This window comes from Artibeus jamaicensis, unplaced genomic scaffold (assembly GCF_021234435.1).
Source record: "Artibeus jamaicensis isolate MK-2021 breed Jamaican fruit bat unplaced genomic scaffold, CSHL_Jam_final scaffold_537, whole genome shotgun sequence".
In the NCBI taxonomy this organism is placed as follows: Eukaryota; Metazoa; Chordata; class Mammalia; order Chiroptera; family Phyllostomidae; genus Artibeus; species Artibeus jamaicensis.
In genome coordinates this window covers 16,534,831-16,547,022 of record NW_026522047.1, presented here as the reverse complement: position 1 = coordinate 16,547,022, position 12,192 = coordinate 16,534,831, and the positions used below count along the sequence as shown (strand labels likewise).

Here is a 12,192-nt window from a genome sequence, read left to right as displayed (position 1 = left end):
TCCCTTTTCATTTTGCTGATCCTTTCTTTATCTGTGCAGAAGCTTTTTATTTTAATGAGATTCCATTTGTTTATTCTTTCCTTTATATCCCTTGCTCTTGGGGATGTATTGGTGAAAGTATTACTGCATGGAATATCTAGCATTGTAATTTTGTTTCTTTTCATCTTCATAGTTACGGATCAGCAAGTTTCTTATGAAAAAGCTGGATAGTATGTTTTAGGCCTTGTGGGCTGTCTGGTCTCTCACAGCTACACAGTTGTCCCGTTATAGAAGGAAGGCAGCTGTGGGCCACGTGTAATGACAGGACTTAGCTGCTCCAGTTAAACTTGATCTTCCAAGAGCAGGTGGTGGGCAGGGGTCAGCCTGCTCTGCAGGGGTCAGAGCAGGGCTGCAGGGCTGTGACATGCCAACTCCTGTCTTAGGGTATTAAATATGTATATGCTACAAATAAAAACAGTAGCTAATACACTTGTTAAAAGACTTAAAATACCAGATACTTTGCTAAATGTCTTACCCACTTTCCCATTCACTGCATTTAACCTTTACAGCTATTTTAAATCGTTATTTTGTAGTTTTAGAAGCAGAGACTTAAATAAATCAACTGACTTGCCCGTGGTCACATAGCAAGTGAGTGGAAGAACTGCAGTTCGAACATGGGTACTTTGACCCGAGGGCCTGCCCTTTTAACCATTGCACTGTGCAGCCTCGGGTAACTCTTCTCCGCAACCACAAAGGCTGTAGCTTAGAAGTTGTGTAACGAGTGTCCTAATTTAATTGTATTATATTAGCATAGCAGGGTTTTTCCAGAAAACACACTTTATACAGAAGAGCAATGTACTGAAAAAAAATATATTATTATTATTATCTATTGAAATAATGAAGAACAGAAAAATGTTAAGGAAAATATCGAAAAGTTCTACCAGCTTGCTTTATTTTCAAGAGAAAGGTAGATAGTTTAACAGTGGAAATAAATAAAAATTCCAAAAAAAATCAGTATTTCCTCTGCTTGAATGAGAACATTGATAGACATAAATGCCAGTATTATTTAAAACACTTTGAACGAAAAGTGCTTTATAAATTTAATAAAATTGTATACACACAAATTCCAACACATGTATTGGTATAAATTGCTTAAACCAAATCATACAGTAAATTTCTTCTCCTCCCCAAATCGCAGACTGTTCATAACTTTTATACTTTTTAATTTTGTAAAGTTTTAAGTTCTTAAAAAGTAGTAGTTAACAGGTGAACACTAGGATCCATTGCGTCATCACACTGCAGTTTTTGCACTTAGACAACTTTTTAAGAAAACACTTTGCAATTATTGAATAGTTTATTGCATTTCCCTTTATTTTTAAAAGTAGAGCAAATGGAAAAAATCAAAGTGCTGATGTCACTAAAAAAATAATGGGTACTAAGCTTAATAACTGAAGACAATTGTGATTACGTTAGGAATCATTAACCTCAACCAGATATTATTGGGCTTTACCAGTCAGCTACACATTGAATCTGAATGGAAAAAACAAAATTAAAGGAAATACTAGAAATTCATTGTTAAAGATTTTTATGACTAAAAATAAAATGTTTGACCTAGGATTGGTGCATTTTTTCTCTTGGGGAGCCAGCTTTCATGTCTCCGTTATGTAAAGCCCAATGTTCACCTTTCTTCCACTTGATTTTCCGTGTGTTTTCATTAAAACAGTGTGTACTAAAGAAAGGACTTTCTGTACTGGAAAACACTGTCACAAGTAAGCTTGAAAGAAGTTCAGTTTGGACTTTATATTTTGTTAAGATAAAACAAAATATTTAACTCCTTAGATATTCTCCCCATCACAGAGAAAATGCCTGTTTTCTTGTAGCAGTTTCTCAGCTAATGAAGCCTGTAGATTTTAGGAATAATTAGTGTGTGTTAATGATGTGTCCAGGTGGACTGCAGTGCACAACTGCAAGGCGGCGTTTACTTTTAGACTCCACTGCTACTTTAAATCAGGCAGGTTCTTTCCTTGGCCTGGGTAAGAACTCGGTAAGGAGCAGGTATGACATTTTTGGCTAATATATAAAGTTCTCTTTTCATTTCAAGTAGCGAAAAGTAGATTAAAAATGAAAACATTCAGTTCTGGCTAATAGTGAAAGCCTTGGGCTTGATTTAGTTTCTTGTAGGGTTTCTTGTTCTCTCTAAGGTTGAATATGTTGCAAATGAAAGAGGGAAGATGTGGTTTGCTTCTCTTTTCCTACCTTACTTTTATTTTTCTTCTCCCACATTCTTCACTGACTTCTGAACTCTCCAGGCCTGCTAGGGTGGAAGTGGAGAAGGAAAATTCCTAATTGCCAGTTCTATCTTGGTGATCTTGCGTTGGTGCTGTTTATTTGTGGCTGTGTGTTTAAAGCTAACTACCTGACGGGTGCCTCTGTGGTTGAGAAAACGTGTTTCCCTGGTCACTTAGTGCTGTGGTGATGCACCTGCAGTTCTCCTGCTGAGGGTGCGTTCATCATTTACTCCTTCCTTCATTCTTAGGCCTTTGGTGATTACTCCAGCTTTTTGCTGAGGATTGATTCTTCGTCCTTACTGGCCAGAAACTAACATAACCCATTAGGTTAACAGGTTGATGAAGTTCCTGTCATTTCCTAGTGTGCTTAACACTTTTTTGGTGAAAAACTGTCGGATTTTCTCAAGTGCTATTTCTGCATCTATTTGTGTAATCATATGGTTTCTCTTCTTTATTGAGATGGTGAAGTTCAGCGATTTTTATTATAAAATATGTGTAACATTTGTTGCTTGTAAGTGTATGGTTCAGTGTCATGAAGTATATTCACGCTGTTGTACAGCCATTACTACTGTCCATGCCTAGAAGTTAGGTGTGGAGACTCCAATTACACAATAGTGTGCTTCGTATTGTCTAATAGGCCACTGATTTCTATTCACTTTAATGTGGGAAGAGAGCTTTTTGTTTTCTGTGTGTCTTTGGAGCGTTTCTATGGCTCTGTTACCATGTTCACTGTTGTCTGCAATGTTTAACTGCTATTCATCTCATCAGTGAATTTCTTACTTCAGATTTCTTTTTTCATGTCCAGAAATTCCATTTGGTTTTTAAAATATCTTTCATCCCTTCTCATTTTAATGTTTTTTAAAATTCTTCGAACAGGTCTATGGCCAGCTGTGTTTCAGTGTGCTCACAGTGCCGTTCCTGTTGCACGTGCCCTTCAGCAGCTCTGCTGCTGCCTGATCAACACGTGCCCTCCACCGCTCCCTTCTTGGAAACCGATCAGGCCTTTGTGGATTTCTTGCCTGATAGAGTCTAGATCTTACGGTACTGTCATTTCTGAGGCTGGGTCATAAAAAGCAATACAAATTCTTCCTTGTTCTCTCTTTTATGTTACTCTCTCCCTTGGTATCCATCTACCATGCTGTGAGAAAACCCACATCAAATGGAGAAGCCCATAAAGAAATGAGCCAAAGCCTGAGGCCTTAGCTGAGCTCCCAGCTGACAGCCAGCGCCAACTTGCCGGCCGTATTAATGAGCCATCTTGGAGCAGACTCTTCAGATCTCGAGTCAAGTTGCCACACCTGATGCTCTGTGGAGCCTTCCTTTCTGAGCCCCGCCCAAATGCAGATTCATAAAGAAAATCACTCTTTTTTTTAAAGCCACTACGTTTTGAGGTGGTTTGTTAAACACCTGTAGGTAATTATAGGTAGACATTTATATTTTCTTTTTTAAGTCCTTATTTTTTAATTCCATCATCTTTTTTTATCTACCTTTATTGACCTTGTATTATGGGTCACATTTTTCTGCTTCTTTGTAGTAATTTTTGATTTGATGTTGGATATAGTAAATTTTACCTTGTTGAGTGCTGGATTTGTTTTTAGGAGGATTTGTTCTGGCAGGCAGTTAAATTAGTTAAAAATCATTTTGATCTTTTGGGGGCTTGATTTGTAAGCCTCCTTACAGTGAGTCTAGAGCACCCTTTACTCTAATGTGGGGGAGCCCACTTTTTATGATAGAAAGTGAGTGTTTTTGGCCAACACACCACGTTTTAGGCTGTTCCAGCTGCTCAGCTTTGCCCCTGTAGTGCAGAAGCAGCTGCGGGCAGGTATTGCTGTGTTTCAGGAGCATTTTTTTTACAGAAATACGTGGCAGGCCAGCTTTGGCCCATGAGCTGTGGTTTGCCGACCCCTTCCCCCCGGGACCCGTTCTACAACCTTCTGGTTCCCGCGCCACTCACCTGCCACTGAGGTCTCTGGAGGTCTGTTGTTTATTTTTTGTATCTATCTATAGTCACCATATGGAAAACTATAGCCAAAGAATCTTTAAGTATTTATTTATTAAATAGCATTTAACCTATTATGTTAGCATAAGTAACATTTTTAAGTGGAAAATAGCTGTCTTCCCAAACAAACAAAAATAGTGAGAAGAGTGTTATTGTTTTACTTGTTTGTGAACCTCTTCAGAGTTTCACGTAAGCAAAGACAGTTGCAGTCTAACGCACATTTCTTCATTAAATGCTTTATAACACCCTGTGTCAGCTAGCATCTGGGAAACACCACTGTGTGCTCAGAAGAGAATGAGTCTGAAGAAGACAAATAACGTCTTAGTATTATTAGGAAGATAGTTGTGATCATGTTGATTCTCTGAAAGGGTCTAGGGATCCCCTCAGCCCCGGTGACTCCCAGGTTACTCTCTGAGGTCATTCTGGAGGACAAGATTAGCCTTGTGGTTTACAAACCTTGATCCTTCTGCGATCTCCGGTGAACGTCCGAGGTGTTTGTAGGAATGTTTGGACTCTCCATTTTGGTTGTTGGGAACCGTAATGATTCTCTGTGTCACCTCTGGCAACTGTCTTGATTATTGCCTCCCAGTAGTTCTTTCCCGAGCAGTCACTGTTCTTGGCATGTCTGTTGCAGTGTTGCCGTGTGCGCTGCAGAATGTCTTCAGTCGCAGTCTCCAGGGGACTCCGTGCAGGCTTCCGGAGCTTTCCCTCGGCGGGCAGAGCTCCTCCCTCCGCTCAGAGAGAGTGGGGTCCTGTCGGGTCTTTCACGTGGCCCACCTTGTTCGTGTCCCTTCTCTTGGACCCAGGTGGTTCAGTGTCTGCAGACAGTTTTCCATCTGTGTTGTCTGTTTACTCTAGGTGTTTATGGTGGGAAGGCAAGTCCTGGAAAAATGATCTCTTCATGGGGAGACAGCCCTGACTTTTTGTTTGTTTTGTTTTTGTTTTTAGCCATATCTGCTGAAACTTTTGCATTAAGGTCTTACACGTTCCATTAAAACACAGTCTTGGTTGTCTCAGCCTCCCGTGAGAACTTGAACTTCAGTATCCTGCGAACAACATTAGAAACAAACTCTCACACAGAGAGGGAGTTTTCCACCTTGAACCAGGAACAAAGAAGAGCGTAATCATTTATATGTATGAAAATTATTTGTGTGCTTTGTGTTTTAGGAGAGTTTGCAGATTTTTAATGTTCCATTTATATTGTAGTCTCTGGGTAATAAGGTATGTAGTGTGTTAACAGGAGTTGGTAAACAGTTTTATAACTACTATTTTTTTTAGTTTTAAATCTTGTACCCCAAGAGTTTGTAATTACTCTTAGTATAGTGTAGTCGGACAGACTGTAGAGTCTGGCTCTGTGCATTGCTAGATGTGTAAATGAGGACCAGTTGCTTAACTTTTGATCTGAGCTTCAGTTCCCCACCTGTCATGTGGGCATCCTGGTGTCATATTAAATAGGAATTAGACCTACTAACAGAGCTTCTAATAAACAGTGTTTTAATCAAGGTGCAAATTTGCTTTGTTTTGGTTTTTTTTTGCCTCTTCCTACAAGAGGAGCCTGGCAGTGCAGGAGCACTATGGCAGCCCCACCGTGTCTTGGGGACCCGGATTCTGTCTCTCCCCACTTCACTGATCTTAGCTCACTATCCTATCCTCACGGTTGCATCGTCTTGTCTTTGTCCCAGGCAGCAGGAAGGAGGAGGTGGGAAAGGCAAAAAGGCCGTGTCTTCCTCTTAAGGAAACTATTTCACTCAGTCATTTGGTTGAAACCTTACTGGTCATAACTTGGTCTCTTGGTCATACCTAGCTTTCAGGGAAGCTGGGGCAGGTAGCCTTGTGTCTAGATGTTTTGCAGATAAAAGGCAAAAAGGGCTGTTAGTTAGGCTGGCGGTTCGGAGTATCCGCCACTAAGGTCTTCTGTGGAAATTTCAGTGGTTTCCCATCAGTTGAGAAATTATTCAGGAGTCAGCAGGTGGAGACCAAAATCCATCCTTAGAAAACCGACAAAGCTGATGTTTGAGAAAGGGGCGTGTATCTCTGGTCCAGTGTGTTTGCTAACGTTGAACCCTGGAGTTGAGCACACCCGTCCAGTCATGAAAGTGCTAGACTAGGTAGAGCGGCCGATTAAATTTGTGACAGGAGGGAACAAGGCAAAGGGAGTGGTGGGTGAGGGAAGAGGAGGAGAGGCTGGGAGTGCTCTTGTGTCTTCCGAAATGGGAGAGTGGCCCTTTCCCTTCTTCCTTCCTGCCGCACCTTATCTGAAGGTTCAGCAGGATGCCTGGCATATAGAAAGCATTTAGCTTGTGGTGATTGTTATTATAATGATGATTTGAGCAATTTGAGTAGCTGATAGTATTTCTCATACTCCATGCATTTAATCTTCCCCCATGTACTGCCATTTTAAAGTCACCATGGGATAAATTTATAAATAATTTAAAAGGGCTTTACAGATATCTTTTAGAGTAATAGTTTTAAACTTCCAGTGAGGTCACAGTGTCCTTTGCAAATTTCATGAGTCAATGTGTATGGCAAACATTTTACATATGATTTCTGGGGATACATGGACCTTAGGATAACATCCCATGGTGTAGCTAAAATTTAAAAAAGCACAAGTACTTACATATTACCATAAGACCCGTGTTTGAAGTACTTTTTGACCTTAACAAATTCTTAACCTGAGTATTAGTGGTTTTTTTTAAATCAATGAAAATAATAATAACTCCTCTATCACAAGGTTGAGAGTAAATGAGATTAATACACATAAGTTTCTGGGCCAGGCACAGAGTATTCACTCACTATTTGCTGCTGTCACTGTTGTTTTTACAATGATTAGTGTTGTTATTAAGCTTTGCCTTTCTAACCTCATATTGATTACCTTGTAGGTTCCAGTGACTAAGTTATCCTGAAGTTCATAACTTGGAAATAAAATTATTCCGAGCAAAAAGCTTGGTTCTTTAGATCTGCTTTCATTAAAAAAATAAGTCCTTAAAAGTAATCTTCACAATCTTTGATCCCTCTCCAGTAAGAAAGACCTCTCACTGCCTGCTGATGGCTCATCAGGGAAAAGATCATTTATTTGTATGCCTTTCAGAATATCCCCGTCTTCCTTTGCTTCCTCTCTCGGCTCCTTCCTGGCCCTGCAGAAGCAGACGGATGTCGTGGGTTTGATACCCGGCCTGTGTTGAAAACCTGGGAATGGTATTTATCCTGTCAGCAGTTCCTGGGTAGTTAGTGTTTTACATCTTCATCGTCTTTATTATTTGAGGAAAAGTCCTTAACTTTCCTCATTCCTCTTGGATGAATAGCTTCCGCTGCACAAGTTTGGTCCTTCACTAAGAGCTACAGGTCCCCTGCAGTTTTTATAGGTTGACTTTTGACACAGACCCCTTCTGTTCAGGGAGCCCATTGTGGGTACGGTAGTGCCGCCTTCTACCAGAACTCAGCTGCTAAAGCACATTTAAATGGACTTCCTAGGGGTTCTTTTGGTTGATATTTAAAATTGTCTGATTTTTTTCCTAATGACCAAAATAACATATGCTTATTGTAAAAATTCAGAAAACATAGAAATCACAAAGAAGAAAATAAAGACCTCCCATAGTTCCATCTCACCAAAATAGTCACTTCTACTGTTTTTATATGATTTTATGCAGGTCTTTTCCTATACATGTATATGTTTATACACCATCAAAATATTGTCTTTTCCCCAAAAGCAGTCCTTCTGTATGTACTGTGTTGGAATCCACTTTTTTCTTAACTGTATATCTGCTTCATTATTTTAAATAGTTGTATAGTATTTTATTGAGTAGATATATTATGATTTATTTAACTGGTACCCTACTAAGATGAATATTTAGGTTGGTTGTAATTTTTCGATAATTTAACTGCAGGGCAATAAACATTTTTATGTATCTGTTTTTGAGTAGTTTTATTGTCTTTTAATGCATTCTTAGAAGTTGAATTTGTGGGGGAAAGGCCATGTACCTACCGACCATCTATGAAAGTACCTTCTTCTATTCAAATTTGGGCATTTTCAGTAATTTTACTATTTTGCAATATGATACCAAAACTAATGTCTATGTGTTTTACATTGTTTCTTTGATGATTAGAGGTTGAACGTATTTTTGTTTTTTGGTCACTTGCATTTTGTGTGATTAAGACCGAAGTCCATCACGCTTGTTTACACTCTTAGGTGCCCATTTTGGCTGAACTGGGCCTTCTTTGCTCCCGTGTTGTTCCTGGCCATTGCCCTAGGTGACAAATGTCTGTGTGGGTGAAGCGTGTGTCTGCGTTCTTACATGGTCTTCATTGTCATTGCCGTTAAAAGAACGTGGAATTGTTCAGTTACATACTCGTTGTAGAAAACTGTTACTTTTCAAATCAGAAGATAAGGTGTTTTGACTGTAATCTTTTCGTATGACACAGGTCCTTTTGTTTTTACTTTATTGCTTTTAGGAGAAAAACAACAGTGAAGACATTATGTATTTATGCAGACTACAAATCTGACGAAAGCTATACTCCGAGCAAGATCTCAGTCAGAGTAGGAAATAATTTCCACAACCTTCAGGAAATAAGGGTATGTTTTTAAATTTTAAAATAGAATGTTATCATGTAACTCATGTTCTTTTGAGAATAGTTATATTAATATTAAGTTAGAGATTAAATGTTAATACAGGGCTGGTCAAAAGTAGGAAAACAGTCTTTTCTATGGAAAATAATGCAACAATTAATAAATAATATAAGAATAAACTATGTTTTATGTACTCACAACTGTAAACCTGCTTTTGTCAGCTGCTGTATATAAAAGTAGAATTGTTGATATTTAAGAAAACACTTTTAATTTTTAAAATATTTTAATTTTTTTCAATTTTAATTGTCGCCTTTAATTTTTCCCAATGTTTTATTATGGAAGTTTTCAGACATTCAGACTGAAATATGTGAAACATTGGAAATAAATTTTTCATTCCTGATATATGTGGTATGTGTTTGAAATGTTCGCTAGATGTCACTGTTGTCCTTTAATTACTAGACTCGTATCTTAGTTAATAAGTTCAAGACCTGAAGCAGTCTTAGCTGTACTAGTGCTTCCTATGTATATTCTAGGAAGTTCTTTGATACATTTTCGGAAATGTACATCTTCATACGTGATTTCTGTGTTTTATGTTCTGTTGTAAACTGGAGAAACTTTAAATGACATTTGGACTGTTGTGGAATACTTTTAATTTAGTCTTTACTTCTATTATATCATTTAAGTGCAAAACCATTTGCCATGTAGAATAAGGGCTCTTTTAGGTAGTGTCTTAATTTTATTCTAAGTGTGTTTATATTTCTGTATAGTGACCACATAACCTCATGAGACCAGTAATACTAAATATTACCAGGTGATAATGTAAGTTGTTTTCCTGAAAAACTTAATGAACATACTGCTTTTCTGCCGCAGTTCTCACTAAGGAACCATAATTCTTGTGTTTTGCTTTAAAATATTAGTGCTGCCTTTGCAGCTCATGATATAAAGGATACTTCATCTTTTAATAATATGTTTTTATATGTGATTTATTTTGCTTACCTTTTTCTTTTTAAGTTAAATAAGAATCTCAAAGCACTTTATTTTTTAAGGAAAATAAGCAAATCAGGATTTTACTTCTTACATTACTTCTCTTTTGAGATTGAAATTGTTATTTAAAAAATTTTTTGCTTCGTCTAACTCAGATAGTAAGTGATTAAAATAATGTGAACTTTGAGATTTTAGAGCCATCATTTCATTAGGTACAGGACTGATTTAACTGAGTGGAAAATCCAACAAAACTTTTTTATATTTTTCCATGGGTGCTTGCCCACTTGAGGGTGTAGTGTGTATTGGAGTGTTTTAAAAGGTTTTCCTTTTTTACTAGAAATTATGGATATGTTTATTTGAAACACTCTAAAAAACCAATTTTCTGTCATTTTAGTAGTGATTTGAGTAGTAACTAAAAAAAAATTTAGTTCAGGGTGAGAGGAGCTAATGGCTATGTTATTTATCCAAAGACTATTTTTTTTTCATGTTTTCCTTCATGTCAGTTATGAAGCATGAATTTATACTTACGTGCTTATTTACCTTCGTTGAAAAATCTCTGCAAAGAGATGAAGCCCCTCCTTTACTATTGTAGAATGCATATGTTAACTTCTAGATATGAGAAGGGACTTAAAGTGGAAGTGAGCTTTATACTTTCTGCTTAATGGCTGTAAGATACTACAGCTGGGTTTGGCCAAATAGAACATTTTTGACACCAAAGATAACTTTAGTTATGCTGCTCGTTCTGCTTTCTTTTTTCTTTTTTTCAAAATTATCTGTCATATGCAAATCAGAAATCAACAACCTAAGAACATTTTGTAATATGTTTAGAATTTATTTCTTCTATGCAAGAGACTATTTCTAAGTAGAAGTGAGGTTTAACACTCATTTAACACGAGTCTTGCTGTCGTTACTGTTTCAGAATACAGTATTTCAGTTGTGTTACTTTTGTGTAGTAGGTCTTGCTCCTGTGTTCGAGATGACACTCAAGAGAAGTTTTCAAATAAAGATACAAGTGCTTTTAAAATTTTTAAATCTTTATATTTCAGCATTATATTTTAGTGTAATGTTGTTCTTTTTCTTTGCTCTCAGAAGGGAGAATATATGTGAAGGAAATTTTTTGTTATTAAGATCGAGGAGCCAATGAATATTGGTATAATATTATTATGCCTTAAATGTGACTATTTTAACATTTTAGAAAACATCTCCAGCCAAAGTTTAAGAAAACTGAGTTCCTTTCAGTGTGCTGACTAGGTACAGTCACCCCTCAGACACTCCCACCCCCAACAATGCAAACCCATGGCTGTTCAAGGCCCTTATATAATGGGGTTGTACTTGCATATAACCTCTGCACATCCTCCTGTACACTTTAAATTATATCTGGATTATGTACACTGCCTGATATAATGTAAATGCTATGTAAACAAGTGTTACGCTGTGTTGCTTAGGGAATAATGACAAGACGGAAGTGCTGTACATGTTCACAGTGGAAGCAGCCATCATAGGCCTGACTACTTAGTGCATGTTAGCAACAGTGTAACCTTTCCTCCCAAATATTTTGATCATTCACGGTTGGTTGAATCTGCAGATGTGGAACTTGCAGATACAAAGAGTTGACTCTATTTTTCTTTTAAAAAAACTGTGGTAGAAACGTTTGTACTTAAATATAGAGCTAAAGTGTTTCATTAGACACACAGCCACAGCTCTCACAATTGGTCCTGTGAAAAACAACTTGGGAACTTATGTAAGATCGGGCAGACACTCTCCCAGCATATGTGAAAGTTGTCCTTTGGTTCCTTGTTAGCATTTTACTTCCAAAATTTGTCATCAAATTTTATCCTTTTGCCACAAAAGGATAAAATATTGATGGAACACAAGATGGAGCACTTAACTGACTTTTAAGCCTTTTTTCATCCTGGGATAATAAAGCTGTTACCAAGTGACTTTTTTAAGGTGGCTTGAAACAAGTTTTCCATGTTAAGAGGGCTGTAAAGATATTTTTTCTTCTATGTCCACGACGAGCCTTGAGCTCTCCTCCTTGTACACTAAATCACTAGCATGCCTATGGGAATCTGCACATGGCACTTGGACAGAAGTGGTTAATAAGTCAGCTCTTCTACTAAAATAACATTTACTTTTGTAAGTCGAGTTCCATTAATGTGTGTGGTAGAATAAGAAGACGGAGACAAAGACTCTGTCTCTATCAGATGATGTTAAAACCTACTCAAATTTACTTTCTTACACAACTTGATGTAAAGTGGAATGACTGAGGCAGTATCTGCAAAGATAAATTGGATTGAATGTTTCATTTATTGAGCCTTTGGAAAAAATCATTTTTGTTGAAATCAGCTAAAAAATATATATGTATATGTGTGTATTTT

The 12,192-nt window shown here is 37.5% G+C and overlaps 1 protein-coding gene across 3 annotated transcripts in view; it reads left to right on the top strand.

Moving 5' to 3' along the window:
- The window catches only part of ANAPC10 (anaphase promoting complex subunit 10), a 43,605-nt gene that overhangs the window by 11,312 nt on the left and 20,101 nt on the right, over nucleotides 1-12,192 (top strand). For 2 of the 3 annotated variants that reach the window (XM_037162364.2, XM_037162366.2), the window contains exon 4: nucleotides 8,716-8,836. In XM_037162364.2, coding sequence (XP_037018259.1) covers nucleotides 8,716-8,836 — 121 coding nt within the window. Of the gene's footprint in view, nucleotides 1-1,549; nucleotides 2,035-8,715; nucleotides 8,837-12,192 lie in introns of those variants that run through there. The other variant, XM_037162365.2, reaches the window with a different exon arrangement.